The sequence below is a fragment of the Phoenix dactylifera genome, chromosome 1, assembly GCF_009389715.1.
Source record: "Phoenix dactylifera cultivar Barhee BC4 chromosome 1, palm_55x_up_171113_PBpolish2nd_filt_p, whole genome shotgun sequence".
In the NCBI taxonomy this organism is placed as follows: Eukaryota; Viridiplantae; Streptophyta; class Magnoliopsida; order Arecales; family Arecaceae; genus Phoenix; species Phoenix dactylifera.
The window spans coordinates 11,987,119-12,010,094 of record NC_052392.1 but is presented as its reverse complement, the minus strand read 5'-3'; the positions used below and the strand labels follow the sequence as shown (position 1 = coordinate 12,010,094).

At 38.8% G+C, this 22,976-nt stretch overlaps 1 protein-coding gene across 2 annotated transcripts; it reads left to right on the top strand.

The window, feature by feature from the left end:
- The first annotated feature begins 1,320 nt into the window (after positions 1–1,320).
- On the top strand, positions 1,321–21,992 carry LOC103703668 (E3 ubiquitin-protein ligase RLIM-like). Of its 2 annotated transcripts, none has more exons than XM_008786593.3 (6): positions 1,321–1,566; positions 15,806–16,780; positions 17,203–17,376; positions 20,155–20,297; positions 21,243–21,353; positions 21,449–21,992. In XM_008786593.3, exons 1-6 carry the CDS (start codon positions 1,432–1,434, stop codon positions 21,510–21,512), a joined length of 1,602 nt encoding a protein of 533 aa, XP_008784815.1. In that variant the 5' UTR covers positions 1,321–1,431; the 3' UTR covers positions 21,513–21,992. The 2 variants fall into 2 exon arrangements, with proteins under 2 accessions (XP_008784815.1, XP_026659026.1); XM_026803225.2 differs by lacking the exon at positions 1,321–1,566 and adding an exon at positions 3,266–3,549.
- The last annotated feature ends 984 nt before the right edge of the window (positions 21,993–22,976 follow it).

Here is a 22,976-nt window from a genome sequence, read left to right as displayed (position 1 = left end):
CGATATAATCCCATGAGCTAGCTCAAGATATCAAGTCAAGTCCCTATATATCCTCCGCCTCCTTCTCCTTTCTTCTTTTTCTTCTTTTTTACAACGGCGGCTCACATGTGATAAATGTCAATGTGGCCAACAAAATTAGAAAAAAAGATCACACAAAGGATCAAACACAGATATATGGTTCTCCCAAATAAAATCATTGGAGTGGTGAGCCGCAAAGAATGCAACCAATCAACAGCATTGTTCGTCTTCCTATAGACATGTGTGGCCCGATAGGAGCCACACTCTTTCAAAAGTCTGTCAATGTCATGGAGCAGCGCATCTCCGACCCCGAACCCACTTGATCACAGTAGCTGAGTCTTCTTCGAGGGTGATACGATCCGCACCCAGCACAAGTCTCGCATAGGTGATGGCCTCCCATGTAGCTTTGAGCTAGGCGCTGACGATAGACGTATCAAATATCTGCCAACGCTCGGCCGCCATCAATTTAGAGTTGTGGTCTCTGATAACAAATCCCACACCTCCATGTTCCCTCCCTCGCCAACACTTCTGTCGAAATTTACATGAGAAAACGAAAGGGTGGGGATTCTCAGGAAACAAGTATAGTCCTGAATGCTGCAAGAGCAGAATAAAAACTCCAGATTACCCTAGCCGACTCAAAGGGCGACACCTCAGTAGTGCTGATAATCTCTGCCGCACGAAGTAAATCTCTATCCGCCACTACTCTCGGATGTGTGATTCATTTCTCAATGGTTTAGACTTTTCTATCTAGCTAATAGTGGTAGGCCAGATAGACAGCACTAATTTTCTGCTCCTCAAGATCGGGTCCCGCGAGGAAGCCTCTAGAAAATATGAAAAATCCTCGATCGCCCCCATCTCGAATGTTATTTTATTAATTAAATTAAATTTAAATAAAATAAATTTTAAATTTAAATATTTTGAATTGAACAACCCCCCCTCCCCTCTTCTCTTCTCTTGGGCTTTGAACCTCGGTTCATTGCACCCTGCACTCTCATTATGACAATCGTATTGGTGTAGGTTGAACGTTTAGGAGAGTTGTTACCCTGTACCTGGGCCCCGTGTCTCCGCCAGATGATACCGCGCATCGAACGAACCCGATGGCCGTGAGGAAAACGACAATGAGGACGACCACTACCCTTCCAGCCCGGCACGTATACGTTGGGCCACGAGTCAAACATCACGGTCGAATCTGGTCACCGAAGGTCGACGCCCCTTCCACCCACCACGCTATCTTCGCCCGCGCTTCGGACATACGTGGTTGGATTCTATCTCCGAAAAAGGAAGAAAGAATCAGAAGGGGCGAAATTATTTGGAGGCCGCTTTCCTCGCTCCGCTGCCACCCCGGGCTTCCACGCCTCTTCCTATCTCTTCTTCTCTCCCTCCTTTCTTCCTTCTCCTCCGACTCACGAGAAAATGGGTTCTGGGAGCAGTCGATTGAAGCCGGGGCCGCCGGGCCCACGGGCTGAAAGCCGTGGGAGGCTCAGTCTGGCCTCCTTACTCTGCGGCGGGGGCGCCGCCTCCTCCGCCTCCTCCTCCGCTTCTGCCGAGGTCTCAGTTCAGGCTAAAAATTGAAAGAATTTTTAGTGACCCCTGCTGTTTTCCTGTTTGATTCTTTCGTTTCTTGGCTATCCGTTTAATTTTTCTGCTGGATGATTTGATTCTTTGGTTTTGAAAAAAAGGGCCAGCGCTAGCAAGAGGATTATTGCTTTATATTTTTTCGTGCTTCTATCATGATTTTTGTGGTGATGGGTGTTTCTTTTTTTTTTTTTCCTCCTTCGTTTCTGTATGTGACTTTTAATTTTGTTTATATATGTTTGGGTGGTTATTGCATGGAATTTTAGGTTAACACTCTTGTTCTTGAAATCTTTAAGTTTGTCCTTTTATTTCTTACGGATTTCGATGTACTTTGTTGGTCAATAAGTATTTCACGACTTCTCGAGGAAATTTCTCCCTCTAACGGTTGGATTATGTTTCGAACATTGAATTTGTTATCAATTAGATGATCATTTGCTTTTTAGCTTGCTCTTTATGATGGGATTGCTTGACATTGTATGCATATGAAATGATGTAGTAGTTCTTAGGTTGTATCTTAGAAGGATGCTTATGTTTTGCACCTCCTCTTTGTAACTATTTGTGTCAATGCTTTGGTTATCTTGTTGCTCTTGTAATCTGAAAACATTCTTGAACGATTTTAAATAAGACAATGAATAATGGCTGAAATTTATGACGAATAAAAGAAAAATCTGGTGAATTGAAAGAAGTGTCTTAGTGATAAGGGGAGAAACAACACGATAACTTTGAGTTGTTATGTAAATGTGGATTTGGCCTCACAATCACCATTTTTTATCTCAAACAAGCTTAATGACTGTTGGAAGATAATCATTCTTTCTATAGCATAAGCCTGTCAGAGCTATATTTGTTACGGGAGTCAAATAAGAAAATTAAACCACCCCTAGTCTTGCCGGTTTTTTTTTTTTTTTTGGTTGCGCCTCTATAAATGATAGCTAGTTAGGTGAAGGGTTGTAAATAATGTTAAAGATACTATATCAAAAGCACGAGGAGACTAGGATGCTAGGAGTAAACATTTACAGAATCTTTTATGAGATTCCTATTGAGATTACAAGATCTCTAGCAATGACCCTTGCAGACACAATCTTATTTGAGTTTTTGAATAAGGCAAGGAGTTCAAAAGTAAGCCAATCTAAAGCAAGGGGAGTAACTTATTGTTCCTAAATATAGAAAACGAGAATGATCACCTGAAGAAATTACTTAGTCCTTCATCTTATAGTCCCATTTTTGTATCTTGAAGAAGTTGACACGGAAAAATATTTGAGGGTTTGGTACATTGTACGGTTGGAGTCAGCACTAGGGCTTCTCTTGTGGCTAAAAGTTTGAAGTAAGGTTTTATGGCATTACCATTATACTAAAACAAGAACCGCGGATACTCACAAAAGGACCTCAGCTTTTAATTGGTTCTTCAACTTCTAAATGCATGGAGGGTTAACCTATGTTAACCCTTTAACTTATATGGGCTTTGGAAACCTAAGTGCAGCTCAAAAGAAGTGAAAAAATCTATCCAATTTGCTGCATGGTCAGTTTTGGCTAACTTTATATTGAATGATGGTCAGATGATGGATGACTGACATCAAAATCATAAGCTGACACCCTAACTGATGCGTCCCAACCTGATGCACACTGCATTTTTTCAGTTGTATGGATCCGATGCAGTGGTTGTAGACTCATAGTGCCAAACTCACTTTGAAAGGGATATAGCAAAGGAAGGACACCTATGGACATGGGGGCTACTTAGCATGCTGAGGAAGGCTGATGTCATCCTGGTCTAACCCTTAGTTGGATGCAAGCCAGTACTGCATCTCATAGTCAACTTACAGATCTTACATGAATTTTGCTATTTTCACTGCTTGCTGGATTTGGGGGCCTTCTTGGGCTTTGGTTTGGCTGGTGGAAGACAGGCTAAGGAGAGGGTGTTTTCGTGATTGCATCAGGAGTACTGCTTTATATTTTCACAAGGTGTCCAACTAAAGAAATTAGGCAGCTATGGTGGTCTGATATTTTAGTCATGGGAATATACTTTTAATTATATATATATATATATATATATATATATATATATATATATGCACGTATGTCAGGGTGTGTGTGCATGCATGCGTGCTGGCTTTTTCTATTCTTATTTTTATCTTTTAAGCAGTTCAGCTATCAGGTGAAGACTGTATATGTAAGAGAACAATAGGGGTAGCCTTATAATTGAAGAGTAAAAATACCAGGAAGCAGTAAATCTGCTGGCCTTTTCTATCTACTTATTTTTATTGCAGTATTGCATGTGCAAAGGCTTTGTGTAAATTTATTTGTGGTAGAACATTTAACCAAGACATTTGCAGTTTGTAGCAAGTAAAGTTCACAATCTGCACATGCTGTTATCAATAAAACTTTCTTCTCTTTTCCTCCTTAATGTTGCACAATTTTATACAACAGAGGTTGCACAAGTTTTGAAGATCTATTGCAGAATGTTTGAATATATGTCTTCGATATTTAGGCTAAGTAGTTCTATAAGAAAACTTACACCCCTTCTAAACACTGTTTGCACGACCTCTGGACATAATTTTTCCTTTTTCCCCCTTGACTACTGGACCAAGAGCATGGGCGGATTCGCTAGGATGGCAAAAAAATATCCTATTTTTGTATAAAAGAAAAAAACATATAGGAGCCACAAAGAGTAAAACCAGTCTTTTCTTGTGCCAATTCCCCTCTGCTATTTACCGATTCAGGGCCAGTAGTGCACGAGGCACAGATCTAGATCTTGTGTTGTGTATATCTCGTATTTGAATTTTTTTTATAGGATGAGTTGGCAGCCCTTCCTCTTGAATGGAGGTTTCCAGATTTTTGAATGGGGACATGTCAGACAACACATTTGGAAGTTGGAAACAATGTTTTTTTTTACTTTTCCCATTTTGCAAACAGCAACTGTAACCATAATAACCATCAATTCTTGTTCTAATTATTTGGGCTCAGATTTATGGATCCTCATTTACAAACCATTCCTATTTAGGGCAACCTTAGATGTTATTACAAGCTTGGTTCTTTGCCTCGTTTCTTACGTCTACAAAAAAGATTAAAGTACTGTTGCCCAAGGTGACAATCCAAGAGGGGGGGGGGGGGGTTGAATTGATTTCTTCTCAATTTTGGTGTTTTAAAAGCTTTCTTAATTAAGTGCGGTGGTTGCTTTCTTAGATTATTTGAATGAGTTAAACTAGAACAAAGATGGAAGATAATGCAAGAATAAATGTAAACACAAGCACAACACAAACACAACAATATATAGTGGTTCGGTGCTCTCCTTAGCACCTACGTCCACTCCCCAAGCGACCCCTTGGGAATTCACTATAATCTCGCGGATTACAGTTGGATTGTTTTCTGGGCTCACAATCCAAAAATCTTTGTTGGTTTTACGGGCTCACCAACGAACCTATACACTTTGGTTTTCCGGGTTCACCAAAAACCTTTGTTGGTTTTGCGGGCTCACCAACGAACCTATACACTTTGGTTTTTCGGGTTCACCAAAAACCTTTGTTGGTTTTACGGGCTCACCAACGAACCTTTACAAATAGTTTGATAAACAAAAAGGAAAGATTCAAACTCCTAAATGAGCAAATGAAACAATATTAACTACAAAGAAGAGTTAGAAAGTATTTATCGCTTTGAAGTGGCTTTGCTCTTCTTTGTCAAGGATGCTTCACTCTTCAAGGGAGGATGGAGCTCTTGATGACTCTTTGAATCTGCTCAACCCCTTTCTTTGATTCTTGAATGAAGCACTTGAATGAAGAAGATTAGGGCACTTTTGTTTTCTTGTGTACTCTTTGATATCTCTTTCAAAAGTTGTTCTATCTGATGAATAGTGCCCCTTTAAATAGCTTCCCACATCCTTTGGACAAGCCCCAATGGTTAGATTTGAAAAACTAGCCGTTACTGACCTTGGGAAGGACAAAAAGTACATCTGCAGAACTAGCCGTTATGCTTCAGCCCGTGTTTGGGTCGGCTCAACCTGTCCTTGGGTCGACCCAACTTTCACTTGGGTCGACTCAAACATTCCTTGGGTCGACCCTCTCAGAAAACACAGAAACTTGAAATTTCAGCCTTCCTTCCCATGGGTCGACCCAACCATTCTTTGGGTCGACTCAAAGTTCACTTGGGTCGATTCAACTTCTTCTTGGGTCGACCCTCTCAGTAATTCCAGAGAACCATTTTCTGTCTGCCTTTCTGTCTTGCCTTTGGGTCGACCCTCTCAGGGTTTGGGTCGACTCAAGCTTGGGTCGACTCAACCACTGTTTGGGTCGACTCTCTCAGTAAATCCAGAGAACATATTTCTTTCATGTTTTGAGGTTCTTGAAGTTTGGGTCGACTCATGCTTACCTTGGGTCGACCCAACTCACTGTTCATCTGTGCCAATTTTGCAGAAGTGTGCCAAATGACTTCTTGATGTGCCCGAGGTCGACCCAATCATCCTTTGGGTCGACTCAATCTACACTTTGCTGCATCTCAAGGTTAGATTCATTCAAATGAACAAAGACATGTATCTATATCAATTCATACAAATATACTGAGAGTAATGAACTTATAAATAAAGTATCAATTTAACTTATAATATACTCTAGATAATTGCTTGTTAATCATCAAAATAACACTATCATCCTCAATCTCCCCCTTTTTGATGATTACAAAATAAAGAGTATAAGCCTATTGATACTTGTCTTTAAAAACAGTTTATAAAAGGGTTTAAATTGCTGAATTTCAGCTTTTCATATATAAGAGTGGAATCTCCCCCTATATTATTTAAATGTTGCCAATTTGACTCTTTGAATTGCTCCCCCTTTCATTTATAATTTATTAGCGATGAAACTTCAAAAATTTGAGATAAAATATGAGTTTCAGGTTATGTATCGGGGTGCGAGAAGTGCGTGCCAAATTCTGAATTTATATGTGCCAAATTCTGAAATTTGATAGAAAATATTTGATTTAATCAATTTCATTGTTACAAATTGCTCCCCCTTAGATGTATAAGCTTTCTTATATGATTTTTAATTTGTTTGCCCAATTATTTCTCTTTTCTTGCATAAATTCTTATTTCTTTTTCTCTACTTCTCCTTTCTTTAACTTTCTTTACTTTTGCTCTTATTATTCTTTCTTTACTTACTCTAAAGATATCTTTACTTCTCCCCTTTTTGTTGCTTTATCTAATCTACACAAAATCTTTACTTCTCACCTAAGATCTTTACTTCTCCTCAAATAAATACTCTTTCTTTACTTCCTAAAATAAATAAATACTCTTTCTTTACTTCTCCCCCTTTTTGTTATCATCAAAAAGATACATGGGAAAGATGCAATAAACAACAAACTTCAAACTTCATTGATCAAAATAGGAACATTTTCATACATTCATGTCCAAAAACAAAAAAAAAACAGATACAATGTTCCTTAATCAAGATTTAAAGATACATGATAAAAGCAAGATACATATGAGAACTAGATATCTAGCCTAGGCTCTAAACATAGATGCTAAGATCAGCCTAGGGAGACTCTAACGGCTGGGATCTAGTCCTGGCGTGGCGAGGGGAGGTCGAGCCTGGTGAGACTGTGTCTGGCGTGGAGCACGACGAGCTGGATGACTCTGTGCCGAAATCTCTGACTCAGCAGCCTGTGGCACAGATGGTCCATGGGTCTCTCTCTCTCCGGAGTGCTCCTATCTGCTGCCTCAGATCACTGATCTCAGCAGACATGACATCCAACCGGACGTCCAATCGGCTCGTTAGCCCGTCAGTGATAGTCCTCGCCTGAGCTGACATGAGCTCAGTCATCCTGCTCCAGAACTCATCCGTATCTGTCGGAGGAACGGATGACGATGGTCCAGCCTCTGAGGGTGCAGTAGGATGATCCATATGCTCCTCATCCTCATCCTCTGGTGCATCTCCCTCTGGCGCCTCACCCTGAATGCCTGCTCCAGTGTGAATCCACTGCCCGTTCACTTTCTCATATCCCATGCGTATAAGTGTCCGTGCAGTGTATGTATCAGTATGATGCAGACTCTTGGATGCCTCCTCCTCGAGAGGTAAACCGTGCTGACGGAAAATCAAGGTGAGTATCATACCATAAGGTAGTGATACCCTGTTGCTGCACATTACCTTCCTCATCTGTCTCAGTATCATAGCCGGAAGATTTAGGGGAATCCCCCGAATCATACACTCCATCACAGCTAGATCTCGCTCTGTGATGAGATCGAATCTCCCGGTCTTTGGAAATAAAATCCTATTGATCATATTGAGCAGTAATCTCATTTCAGCGGAAAGAGAACTAGCTATTACCTTCGTGGAAAAGTCGAAGTTCTCATTTTCCATGATCAACTGTAGAGCTCTCATTTTGTTTTCTGGCTTTTCCGGAGTGGCTCCTATGCAGGGTAGATGAAGTAGCTCACTCAAGCTCTCCTCGGAAACTCGAATTCGAACCCCTCGAACTTCCGAAACAAGCCCTCCCATACCAGTTTTGAGGAAGGCATAGAACTCTTGTACCAATCCGGGGTAGATAACCACATCTAGGGAGCAAAGATACTCCCAACCTTGCCTTTGGATCCATTCCCAAATCCGAAACCCTTCTTGATTGAAGAACTCGGAATGGATCCTTCTCCCCGTTGTAACCGGCCTCCCCGCAAATTTTGCAAGTATCACTGAGGGGGAAGGAGGAGAAGGGCCCTCCGCACGTGCCTCACGTCGTGGAGACACGGGAGATGGCTCAGTAGGTTGCCTTTCCTCCCGTTGGATCCGTGTCACTCATCCGGATCTCTTGGCTACGGCTCTTTTGGGTCCCATTTCTCTAAGATCTCAAGAAAATCTACTGTTTGGAGATGATTGGAGAAGATTTGAGAGTGGGGAAAAGGTTTTTCGGAAGAAGACAAAGGGCAAACAGTGCCCTAGAAATGCTCTCGGGTCCCCTTTTAACAGTGGGGTCCCGACGTTGGGTCGACTCAACGTTGGGTCGACCCTATTCTGGGTTGGGTCGACCCAAGTGCAGACTTTTTCTTTTCTCTTCCTTTTTGCTTCTAAAAAGTTTTCCTTGCTTTCAGTCCTTATAAACTCTTTATGGGACAATGATACATGAGTAAGGAATCTATGGATAACAAATTTGACTCATGTTTCATGGGATTTTTGAAATTAGAGGAGTGTATCATGAGACTTCTAGCTCCCTTTTATATTTCTTCAATAAAAAGGATCACATATGCCTAATTTCCTCCTTAGCATGCAGAATCTATCTTCACTCAATGGTTTCGTAAATATGTCGGCTAATTGTTTTTCCGTGCATATATGCTCAATACATACATTTCCATTTTGCACATGATCCCTAATAAAATGGTACCTTATTTCTATGTGTTTGGCTTTGGAGTGCTGAACTGGATTTTTAGTAAGATTGATAGCACTAGTATTATCACACTTAATAGGAATATTATCTAGTTTAACTCCATAGTCCTCTAGTTGTTGCTTGAGCCATAATACTTGAGCACAACAACTACCAGCAGCTATGTATTCAGCTTCAGCTGTGGACAGTGCCACTGAATTCTGCTTTTTACTAAACCATGATACTAAGTTATTTCCTAAGAATTGACATGTGCCACTTGTGCTCTTTCTATCTAATTTGCATCCGGCAAAATCAGCATCTGAATATGCAAGCAAATCTAGACAGGAGTCTCTCGAGTACCATAATCCTATATTGGTAGTTCCTCTTAAATATCTAAGGATTCTCTTAACAGCACTTAAATGTGACTCCTTAGGATCCGATTGGTATCTAGCACATATCCCTACACTAAATACAATGTCGGGTTTACTAGCAGTAAGATAGAGCAAGGATCCAATTAGTCCTCTATAGAGCTTAATATCAACACTCTTTCCTTTTTCATCTTTGTCTAGCTTACTAGTAGGATTCATTGGAGTGCCAATTCCCTTATGATTTTCATTCCCAAACTTCTTTAGTATTTCCTTTGTATACTTAGTTTGATGAATAAAAATGCCTTCTTTAGTTTGTTTGATTTGTAAACCTAGAAAGAAGCTTAGTTCTCCCATTAGACTCATTTCAAATTCTCCATGCATTAAATCAGCAAATTCTTTGCACAGAGTATCATTAGTGGCACCAAAGATTATGTCATCTACATATATTTGTACCACTAATAGATTTTTGTCCTTTCTTTTGAGAAATAGAGTTTTATCTACATTTCCTCTACTAAAGTTATTATCAAACAGAAATTTACTTAAACGATCATACCAAGCCCTAGGTGCTTGCTTTAATCCATATAATGCCTTATGTAGTTTAAACACATGATTTGGCAATTCATGATTCTCAAATCCTGGAGGTTGTTCTACATATACTTCCTCCTCAATAATACCATTTAAGAATGCACTCTTCACATCCATTTGATATAATTTGAAATCCATGAAACATGCAAATGCTAGAAGTAATCTAATAGCCTCTAATCTAGCTACAGGAGCAAATGTCTCATCAAAATCTATTCCTTCTTCTTGATTGTATCCCTTAGCTACAAGTCTAGCCTTATTTCTTATAACTAATCCATTTTCATCTAATTTATTTCTAAATATCCATTTTGTTCCAATTACTGAATTATGCTTTGGTCTTTCAGTTAATGTCCATACATTACTTCTTTTGAATTGATTTAATTCTTCTTGCATGGCATTTATCCAATTAGTATCTTTTTCAGCTTCTTCATAAGTCTTAGGTTCTAATTGTGAAACAAAAGCAAGATAATCATTTAAATTTCTAAGAGATGATCGAGTTCTTACCCCTTGTGATGGATCACCAATGATTAAGTCTTTAGGGTGTCCATATGCATACCTCCATTCCTTTGGCAAATTTTGGGGTTGTGGTGGTACGCAATCATCTCCCTTATCTTGATTTGGCACGTCATCAATATTCAACTTTTCAAAGTCGATAATTCCTGTATCATCATCAACAATATTTTCTTTCCTAGCAGACTCACTATCAGACTCATCAAATATAATATTGACTGACTCTTCTACTACTAAGGTTCTTTTATTGAATACTCTGTATGCCCTGCTAGATGTGGAGTATCCTAAAAAGATACCTTCATCTGACTTGGCATCAAATTTACTTAGATCCTCCTTGCCATTATTTAAGATGAAACATCTACATCCAAACACTTTAAAATATTTAGCAGTTGGTTTCTTATTCTTCCAGAGTTCATAAGGAGTTTTCTTGGTTATAGGTCGTATTAAAACTCGATTTAGAATATGGCAAGAAGTGTTTATAGCTTCAGCCCAAAAGTACTTTGGAAGATTTGACACACAACATTGTGCGTGCCATTTCTGCCAATGTCCTATTTTTTCTTTCAACAACCCCATTTTGTTGAGGCGTTCTAGGTGCTGAAAATTGATGTGATATTCCATTTTTAGTGCAAAATTCTTCAAAGTGTTGATTTTCAAATTCCGTACCATGATCACTTCGAATTGCTACTAAGGTGAGTTTCTTTTCATTTATGATATTATTATATAGTTTCAAAAATTCTGAGAATGCTTCATTCTTATGTGCCAAAAATGAAACCCATGTATACCTTGAGAAATCATCAACAATAACTAGTCCATATTTCTTCCCTCCTAGACTTGTAGTTCTAGTAGGTCCAAATAAATCCATGTGTATAAGTTCAAATGGTCTAGTTGTTGATACTACATTCTTCGATTTGAAAGATGATTTAGTTTGTTTTCCCAATGAACATGGTCCACATATTTTGTCCTTTTCAAAGATCAATTTTGGCACGTCTTTTATTAATTCCTTCTTAACTAGTTTTGATATTAATTCCATACTTGCATGTCCTAATCTTCGATGCCAAAGCCAACTAGTTTCATTTTTCTTTTCTTCATTAGTAATTAAGCATAATCCATTTTTCTTGCCTAACTCATGAAGATCTACTAAGTAAATATTTCTTTGCCTTTGTCCTACAAGTACAATGCTATTATCTTTAGGATTAGTGATTATGCATACAGATGCTTCAAATGTAACTTTAAACCCTTTATCACAAAATTGACTTATGCTAAGAAGGTTATGTTTCAAACCCTTAACTAATAAGACATTTTCTACAAAAATAGATGGAGCAATGAAAATTTTACCCTTTCCAATGATATGCCCTTTACCATTGTCTCCATAGGTTACTACTCCACCCTTCTTTGATTCCAAGGTGACAAATTGATCTTCGTCACCGGTCATGTGTCTTGAACAGCCGCTATCTAGATACCATCGTTTTTCCACTTTGTCAGCTGCAAGACACACCTGCAATCAAGATCAAGAAGAAACTTTAGGTACCCAAACTAAGTTGGGTCCTTTAGGGTTAGTACTCCATGTTCCTTTTGGAACTCAAACTTTCTTGAATTTAATCTTTTGATTATAACTTAATTTGTTTTGACTGGATTTTCTAAAGTTACATTCATATGCTCTATGTCCTAACTTATTGCAGCAAGTAACAAGTAATATTTTCACTTTTAGCTTTTACAAAAATGTTCTTTAAGAATTTTTGTTTCCTATTTGTTTTATATCCTAAACCGGCCTTATCATATACAGCTTTTTGGCTATCAAGAATCAAATTTAATTTGGTAGAACTAAGAGTAAATTTATCTACCAAAGTTTTATATTTTTCAGCATCTTCTTTTTGCTTGATATTTTCAGCAATTAGATTCTTGGTTTCATTTGCAAGTTTCCTACTTAATGTTTCACAGTTATGAGACAGTTTTAGCTTATCTTTGACAAGAGATTGATTTTCTTCTTTTAAAGCTTTATTTTTATTAATTAGTTTCTTATGTTCTTCCATGAGTTCTAAGAAAGCATCATGTAATTCATCAACAGTAAAATCACACTCAAGTACAGAATCTACCTCATCGTCATTGGCCATATGACACATTTGGGCCGTCTCTTGATGATCTTCCTCCTCCGAACTTGATTCCTCACTTTCACTCCAATCAGCCATGAAATTCTTCTTTTTCAACTTTCTTGCCATCCACTTCAAGCAATCTATCTTATAATGCCCGGCTTTGTTACACTCATAGCAAATGAGAGTTTCTTTTTCCTTTTCTTTGTCCTTACCCTTTTCTTTGCTTGAGTTACCTTTAAGGAAGGTTTTCTTTTTATGGAACCTATTCTTACCTCTCATGAATTTTCTGAATCTTCTCCCAAGCACAGCCATCCCTTCTTCATCGATTTCTTCATCATCATCTGAATCTTCCGATTCAGTTAGTTGTTTAGGGGTGGTAGTCTTTAGGGCAATGGGCTTTCTTCTCTTGACCTCATCTTCTGAATTTTGCCTCATTGTCAACTCATGGGTTATGAGAGATCCTAGAAGCTCCTCTAACTGCAGTGTGTTGAGGTCCTTTGCTTCTTGAATAGCGGTTACCTTGGCCTCCCAATTCCTTGGTAGAGACCTGAGAATTTTTCGCACCAAATCAGAGTTAGAGTAAGATTTTTCTAAACTCTTAAGCCCATTTATAATGTCAGTAAAACGAGTAAACATATCAGTTATGGACTCAGTAGATTCCATTTTAAACAATTCATATTTGTGTACTAATATGTTTATCTTAGACTCCTTAACTTGATTGGTCCCTTCATGTGTGACCTCAAGTCTGTCCCAAATTTCTTTGGCGGTAGTGCAAGTAGATATTCTATTAAATTCATTTACATCTAATGAGCAGTAAAGTACATTTATAGCTTTTGCATTTAACTGTGCTAATCTTCTATCACTCTCATTCCAATCCATTTCTGGTTTGGGTATGATAGTGCCCTCTATGTTAAGTGTGGGTGTGTGAGGTCCTCTAGTGATGATTTGCCATAGTTCATAATCTGAAGCTTGAATGAATATCCTCATTCTAGCTTTCCAATATGTGTAGTTTGTGCCATTAAATAGAGGTGGTCTATTTGTGGATTGCCCCTCACTCATTGCACATCCCACTTGGGTTGTCATGATCTTTAACTCTTGATTGTGAGATCAATGAGTACTATTAGAGCACCTTGCTCTGATACCACTTGTTGCCCAAGGTGACAATCCAAGAGGGGGGGTGAATTGATTTCTTCTCAATTTTGGTGTTTTAAAAGCTTTCTTAATTAAGTGCGGTGGTTGCTTTCTTAGATTATTTGAATGAGTTAAACTAGAACAAAGATGGAAGATAATGCAAGAATAAATGTAAACACAAACACAACACAAACACAACAATATATAGTGGTTCGGTGCTCTCCTTAGCACCTACGTCCACTCCCCAAGCGACCCCTTGGGAATTCACTATAATCTCGCGGATTACAGTTGGATTGTTTTCCGGGCTCACAATCCAAAAACCTTTGTTGGTTTTACGGGCTCACCAACGAACCTATACACTTTGGTTTTCCGGGTTCACCAAAAACCTTTGTTGGTTTTGCGGGCTCACCAACGAACCTATACACTTTGGTTTTTCGGGTTCACCAAAAACCTTTGTTGGTTTTACGGGCTCACCAACGAACCTTTACAAATAGTTTGATAAACAAAAAGGAAAGATTCAAACTCCTAAATGAGCAAATGAAACAATATTAACTACAAAGAAGAGTTAGAAAGTATTTATCGCTTTGAAGTGGCTTTGCTCTTCTTTGTCAAGGATGCTTCACTCTTCAAGGGAGGATGGAGCTCTTGATGACTCTTTGAATCTGCTCAACCCCTTTCTTTGATTCTTGAATGAAGCACTTGAATGAAGAAGATTAGGGCACTTTTGTTTTCTTGTGTACTCTTTGATATCTCTTTCAAAAGTTGTTCTATCTGATGAATAGTGCCCCTTTAAATAGCTTCCCACATCCTTTGGACAAGCCCCAATGGTTAGATTTGAAAAACTAGCCGTTACTGACCTTGGGAAGGACAAAAAGTACATCTGCAGAACTAGCCGTTATGCTTCAGCCCGTGTTTGGGTCGGCTCAACCTGTCCTTGGGTCGACCCAACTTTCACTTGGGTCGACTCAAACATTCCTTGGGTCGACCCTCTCAGAAAACACAGAAACTTGAAATTTCAGCCTTCCTTCCCATGGGTCGACCCAACCATTCTTTGGGTCGACTCAACTTCTTCTTGGGTTGACCCTCTCAGTAATTCCAGAGAACCATTTTCTGTCTGCCTTTCTGTCTTGCCTTTGGGTCGACCCTCTCAGGGTTTGGGTCGACTCAAGCTTGGGTCGACTCAACCACTGTTTGGGTCGACCCTCTCAGTAAATCCAGAGAACATATTTCTTTCATGTTTTGAGGTTCTTGAAGTTTGGGTCGACTCATGCTTACCTTGGGTCGACCCAACTCACTGTTCATCTGTGCCAATTTTGCAGAAGTGTGCCAAATGACTTCTTGATGTGCCCGAGGTCGACCCAATCATCCTTTGGGTCGACTCAATCTACACTTTGCTGCATCTCAAGGTTAGATTCATTCAAATGAACAAAGACATGTATCTATATCAATTCATACAAATATACTGAGAGTAATGAACTTATAAATGAAGTATCAATTTAACTTATAATATACTCTAGATAATTGCTTGTTAATCATCAAAATAACACTATCATCCTCAAGTACCCCTCAAAGGAGCCCCCAAGATTTTGATTGTACATGCGTATACCATCTCAATTTGATTATCCGTCAAGGGTGCTCAAAACATTAATTATTCTTCTTTTTCTTTGTCCAATGCAGACAATAATTACATCTGATTGTTTTGATGGTTTCAATCCATTTATTATGTGGTGTAAGTGGTAAGAACAGAATTTGAAGGATCAACATGGTCATGTGTGATGAAAATCATAGGTTTCACATAAAGATAATTTTGTAAATTATTGGCATCAATTTTAGATATGGGATGTCAGCCCAAAGCATGATTTATATACCTGTCTTGTGGATCCGCGCTTCCTCTTTCATTCAATATTCAAGTCAAATTTTGTATGTGGTAGTGAAATGTGTGACTGGAATTTCGGAGCACCTAAACATTACCATATTATTTTTCTTTTTCAAAATGCCCGCCCTTGTAGAGAAAAATTATGCAAATATTGCTTTACCTCATCTATGTACAATAGCCTTTTTTTTTGTAACTATCTTTTGGTTGCTTACGCATCATGATGGTTCTTGGCAAAAAATTACTTCCTATTTTTTAATGTTACCTCATGTTGGACAATGGGATTTAGGACACATGACCTGAAGATGCACAATGCCATTCTCTATCTGCAGATGGAAATTCAGCAATCAGAGGAGTCAGTGATATCATCCACACTTCATGAACCAGTGTTAGCTAATAATCTTCAGGTTTTGGTGAAGGAGTCTCCTCTGACCTCCTTAGCAAATAACTCTTCCAGCTCCACAAGTCAACACATGAGGTCTGGTCAAAACAGTAACGGCGACCTTATGGAGCACTCAACAGAAAAAAGAAATGGTGAAACTAGTGATCCTGGGAAGTGCCTGTCTGCAAGTAAGGATCTTGTTCCTTCTCTACCAGATGCAAGTTCTGGCCCAGACGTTACTCATGCAGAATGTAGTTGTGATCCGGCAAGCACTTCTAGAAAACCAGAACATTTGGAACCATTATTGAGAAATGTAGAAACTACATTAGCTCCAGCTATTGATCTAGATAATCCCCCAAGTGATTGTGGCTCGCAGACTTCTCCAATGAGGTTTTCTAATAGCGTGCCTCATCTGGGACCTGGACATTCACCTGCAAGCAGGATTTCACCTACCGAAAATCCTTCAAATGTTCTGGACATCCTTAGCTCCTCTTCTACTTCCAATTCCTCTTCAACTTGGAATTTTTCGGGTCAAGAACCCACCGTAAACATAACCTCTGCTGGTGCAGCATTCCTTTCTTCTGATGGGTCAAGAGAACAAAGAAATGGAACTGTGCTTCATGTTGATGTGGTCAGTATCTCTTCCAATGCTTTGCCCAGTAGTACTGGGGAAGCAGGTAGCAGTGATGCAAGAAGGAATAGTAGGAGACTGTTTTGGGATGCTTTCTCAAGACGCAGTTCTAGGAATATTGACTCTCCATCAATATTTTTGTCAGCTGAAGATAATGATGATCTAGGATCTCGTGACAGATGGCTACTTGACATTGGTGATGATCTTTTCGGGAGTGGGGTTGAAGACGATTCCATCTATATGCGCCGGAGACGTTATCATCCAAGTGGACTAAGTTGGCATTCTAGATCCGAGGTGATCTTTTATCCAGTTTTATTTCTTCAAGTTGTGCATCACATGTAATTAATGCTACTCATGGTAAGTGTGTGCATCCCTTTAGATTGTGTACGCACATCAAGATATTATCAAGGCTCTTAATAATGATGAAGTGACCATGCATGCTTAACTTACATCTGTTCACAAAATTGGATGTTATAGCTACTGTTTGCTCTTTCACATCTTATGCTCATATGTACGCCAGAATATCTGGATGTCTTCATAGCCTGATTCTTGGTGAAGATGCCTTTACTTTTTTCTCAATTACCTGCCTTTGATTTATTATGTAAAATTTCTAAACAAGATAAGCAGCTAAGAAGCTTGAAGTCTTTTATTGTTATTTCTTCTTGCATTTTATGTTGAACTTGATCTGCCACATCAGGTAATTCTTCTGAGTGCAGATAAGAGAACGACTTCGTGCTGGCTTTGATGATAGCAATAGGCAAACTTCCTTCTGTCCATCAGGTCTCCATCCAGATGGTACATGCTCTTGTGATTCACTCTTAATAACTGAAGAGTCAAGCACTCGAGCAAGCATTTCAAGAATTGTCATGTTAGCTGAAGCCTTATTTGAGGTAGCTTCCTTCATATTAATTGTTCCACCCTGTATTTAATTTATCCTCTTGCTTGACCAATCTGTATGAACTGTATATTTGTAGGTATATGAATGACTATTTAATATTATATTTCTTCTTCTTGAAACTTATAACCTTGGTGGAGTTTTTTTTATTATGTTTCATTGTCCTGTTGTTGAATATATCATATGGGTTTTCTTGATTGCTCCCAGAAATTATGACATATTTGCACTATATTATTGGACTTTGAGATGATACTGGATAGTTTGATGCTGAAATTATTGACTTGACCTAAAGGATGGGCAAGAAGCAGCAGGGGATATTGTCAAGCATATCTGTGCATTTGAGCATAACTGGTCACATGAACTTCCTTGTGAACTAGTTATACCCTGTTATTATAGTTCCGAAAAAATTCTGGTAGTCAAAGTACATCTTGGTTTAACTTATAGATCCTGTTAGTGTGATGCTTTCTTAAATAATATGAGTTAAATTCTTATGTTCCATTAGGCTTTACATTCTTCAGTCAAATTTGAATTAGCAAATCTGAATCCTTTTTGCATTTTCGTAGGTTTGATGCAAGTTAAATTGGTCATCTATTCAATGTACTTATATATGAATCATATAGATACATACATTATGTATGTATGAGTTGTTTCTGGCATTGCATCTAACATGAACCGGCTATACCTGTTGTTTTCAATGATCAAAGTGGATCCTGTGCAGTTTTTTGTATTATATTCTGCTTAGCTTCCTTTATAAATTCTTGTTATTCTCTTTCTTTCTTGTGGTACTTCTTGGTAAATGGCTTATGGGTATACAACTGATTTACAATATGTTCTGTTATTATTGCTGAAAAAGATCAAAGGTCCTTGTTGGGGGGTAATGTGGAAAATGGATGGAGGTTGTCCAGCATATATCACTTTTTCTTGTTCTTTTCTTTTCTTTTCTTTTTTTTAGTTTCCCTTTCTGTTATTTGTTTTATCATACAATCTTATTATATAATTGTCATGAAGTTAGTAAACTATATATTTGTGTCAATGACATGTATGCTTCAGGTGACCACATCAAAGATACCTCAAAAGTATCTCATTAATTATCTGTGATGTTACTCTCATGCCTCTGTTTTAATCATCATCAAGGTTCTTGCATGTGGCCATAGTATGCACATAGTTGGGGCATATGAGGATGTATGCGTTTGCCTAGGCAGGAACTGGGTGGTTTGCATTAAAAAATAGTTATAAAAATGTTAAAATTAGTTAAAATATATAAAAATAGAAAACTAGAAATAAATCAGAAAAATTTAAAAAACATAAGCAGAAAGAGGAGGAAAGGAAGGCGGAGCCGGTGCTTGGGAGGAGAGAAGGCAAAGGAGGAAGGCAGGTGGAGGAGAGGAGAAGATTACATGGAATAGAATGTACTGTACTTCCTTGCTTGCTATCTTCCACCACCTCCTGTGTCTCCAATTATTGCCGCCTTGATTATATGTTGCAGACAACAGCTGACTAGCATCTACCTTTCTCAACTTGTAAGGTCAGAATTTAGGGTTGTCCACTCTTAACCGGGGAAGGGACTTGCACAACATGTTCAACTGGAACACAACCTGACCCAATTTGTCCAACTTATGCACAATCTACCTTGCTTGATCCTCATCTAACTGAGCTGCATGTGCAAGCATTGGGGCTTCTGTTGGTTTTCTAGGTGTTGACTTTGTAGTTGATTTGCAAAAAGGCTCCTGCTGCTGCTGCTGATCTCCAAAACCCATCTTTGTGGGTGAAAACTAGGGGCGGCAAATTGGTCAAATCGGATTGATAGGGTTTGGGTCGGAAATAGTGATTGCCGAATTGAGCCAAACTGAGTGGTTCGGTCTGTACCAAACTGAATAGATGGCAAGTAGGAACGGTTCAGCAGGTTGGATTGGGTTGGTTTGGTTATAAGACTCCTCCCCCACCACTCAGTTCGACCACCTTCCCTACTGGTTTGGTTATAACCTCCTCCCCCTTCTCTCGTTCGATGTTGCTCGCAGCTCCTTTAGCCATCCTCAGTAAGCCTCTCCCCTGCATCCCTCTCTCACTCCGCTAGGGTTAGGGTTAGAGTTTAGCCCTCGGCCCTCCCCTTCCCTCCCTCCCTCGCTCTCCCTCTTCATCTCTCTCATCTCTCTATCTCTTCCTCTTTTCTTTTCTTCCTCTCGGACCTCTCCCCCTCCCTCTCCCTATTTTTAGTATGCCCTGGAACAGCTCGGTGTAAATCCATACTGTATAGAACCAGCCGTCGGCCAATACAACCCCCATACCGGTTCGGGAAATCTTGGTCGGAAATATGTCAACCCGAGCATGACTTGTTTATTAAATGGATCAAAAATCCAAAACTGGATCCAACCTCTTGATTAAACATGTAACCAGGCTGGACCTGCATAACCTACTCAATAAGCATTTCAAATCAGATTAGATAGGTTAAACATGTTTTAAATGGGTTAAATGGGTCTTAAACTATTTAAATAGGTTAATTATAACCGTGTTGACCCATCCTAACTATTAAACGGGTCAAAATGGGTTGAACAAGTTAGGACTCTAAACCTAAACCTGGCCCATTTGGTAAACAGGTCAAGTTAGGTTGACCTGTTTACAACTCGAACCATTATATCAAACCTGAACCTGTTTTTCTTAAGTTGGTTGCGGCTCGGGTCATACATTGCCACCCTTAATGAAAACACTGCGTGAGACATATTGTTTGGTGTGAGTAATTTTTCTTTATATCTTATGATGCTTAATTACCCTGCAGGTCCTGGATGAAATCCATCGCCAGCCAGTGTCACTTTCACTTTCAATGGTTTCACTTCCAGCACCAGAATCTGTCATTAATTCATTACCCTCCAAGAATTATGAAAAGCTTGATGTAGCTCGAAGTGGAGATGATGTGGAACAGTAAGTCTTAATCTACGTCATTTTGGTTTTTTAGAAATTTCAGGTGCTTATTGGCATGCATTTGATCACCTTATTCAGACTGGACAGGTTTAACCAGTGTTTAATGAAGAAGCTGTTTTTATGTACCAAAAAAGAAGCAGCAGCAGTTTTTGAAGATGATGTAACTTAAATTTCATTGCATCAAAGAAAAAAAACTTTTAGGGTAATCAATCTCCTAAGGAGATCCATTTTACTGGCCTAATATTACGATTTTGTTTGTGAAATCAATGAATTGATGCTGATGCTAGACAAATCTGCAGTAGCAACGGTAACATTTCAATGCTAGAATCAGACATGCTACTGTTCTTTTCATGAGATTACCTTCGCCTTTTCTGGTCAAGGTTCCCTTTTCTCTTTAAACCAATCCATGTACGGTTTGATGATAAAAACAACATGCAAAAGAAAGTAACGAGTGGCATGGTTAGTTCAATTGGCAAGACCTTGCTGAAAATTGCACCCAACAACTAACTAGAAATGCCATATCTTAATACTGCCGGATGTTAGTAAAATGGTGTAATCTATTTAGTGTGGAGATACTTTGGTTATTCCTTTTAATTGTCTTTTAAGTATTGGGTCATTTCTCTAATAAGAAGGCATACACTATTATTTCTTGTCAAGCACATTTGTTATGTTTATCTGTATTTTCTGGAGTTTATTTCTCTTATTGACCATTTAGTTGCTCATCTTGTTTGTCATGAAATGGATTTCTTTTGAGCTGACATAACCTGTTTCTATTATTGTTGAAGTACATGGTTTGGTTGAAACATCTTTGGTTTACAGATGACTTGTTTATCATAATTTCTCATCCGACTGGCTAAATGGTGCATGCTTTTGTGTGTGGGTATGTGCGCATGTAAGTTTTTTGTTACTACCTGGTATGAACATTTTCTGCTCTCTCATGTGCAGATGTTACATCTGCTTGGCTGAGTACGAGGATGGAGATAAAATAAGAGTCCTTCCCTGCCGCCATGAGTATCACATGTCATGCGTTGATAAGTGGCTTAAAGAAATACATGGGTATAGCCATATCTGCTCATTCTTTTTGTAATGCATCAACTTATCAATATAACACTGTAATCATCAAATTATTTGTTTACTACTGAATCTTGCAGGGTGTGCCCTCTGTGCCGTGGAGATGTTTGTGAGGGCATCGCTGAGAGCTCCTCAAACTTGTAAATATCCCTTGTATAATAAACCTGCGTAATTACTGATGATGCAGCCATCTGAAATGTTTGACAGCAATGTTTCGCCAGCACCATAGATGATCCTCAGCTCCCATATCTTACCATGTCTTGATGTTCTTGCATGAGCATTCGCACGCACGCTGTACAAATTAGGTGCATCTTAAGATCAGAATACAGTTGCTGGCCACAAAAATCTAAGATGTGCTTAGCGAATTGTGGTTCCAACTATTTCAAAGGAACTGTGCTACCGTCACCTGATGTTTTAAGCCAGTATTCCGGACTTAAATAAATGCTTTGCACTTTATTGCATGGAACTTAATCTGTGATGCAACTGTGACAGGGCTGAATCAGTATCTGATTCGAGGTTTTGGATTCTAAGTACTGCTTGCATTATTAATGTCGTAGTATTGAAGTTCAGATGACTTCCATGTGATAGTATATGGACCCAAAATTTATGAATTTACCTCATATTGCATGTGGTGGTCTCGAAAATTCTCGTAAGCTCTAAATACTAAAAATGTTACATGAAAGGAAATGAAGTTTTCTGTTATATTCTAAGCAATGTTAGCATAACTGTCTCTCATTTCAATATGCTTTCATTCAAATAAGCTACGGCGAGTTTCATGGTGTTAGATAGACATTGCCTATTTAGCAGTGACGGTACCAATATCCACTAATTGCTGTTTCCAAATACGGTTGCTAGTTAGCATATCTTCTAATTTCTCAATATGAGAAACAAATTATTGTGGGGAGAAATCAATTTCTTGATATAAGCTAAGAGGTAGATTTTATGCCACTCGATTAGGTCGTATGAAATTGGCGTGCATCTCTTCTTCCTGTTCTACCTTTGGAGGACTAGTAGCAGCTGAAGAATGAAATGAAGACAAAATCAGCAGACTTTAAGATCACATCACTCTCTTGGGAAGGTTGTCCGTCTATCCTAGATTTTTCTAGCTTCAAGAAAATCCGGGGCTCAATCTGGAGATGATTCTTTTTCCGTTCCTATATATATATGGTCCTTGCAGCATTTCCACGGTATTTAAGAAGGTTGTTTTCTACTAGAAGGCAGCGCTGATAGGTAAATTTCAAAAAGTTATGAGTGAATTAATTAAAAATAAGAAGGATTTATATGTAGGTGGGTCAGGTGGTGTATACAAATATCGACCGTTGCTGGAGAAGTTCTTTTAACTCCACTTCTTTTGGACCGAATCCATTTTCGTCCCAATTGCGTGCCGCTACTTCGTAAAATCACTTTAGCTACTTCATCCGGGCTAGTAATTGGCTAATTTGATTTAATAAGTAGGCGTCGATCTTAAGCGCTTGCTAATAAACAGTCGAAGCCTAATAATATTAACATAGTAATTTTCGACAACTATTTTCATGCGTACTGTACGTGCCATTCACTAGCTGAGCATGAACGAGAAGGCTTTCCGCTGAACATCAAGACAAAGGTGCA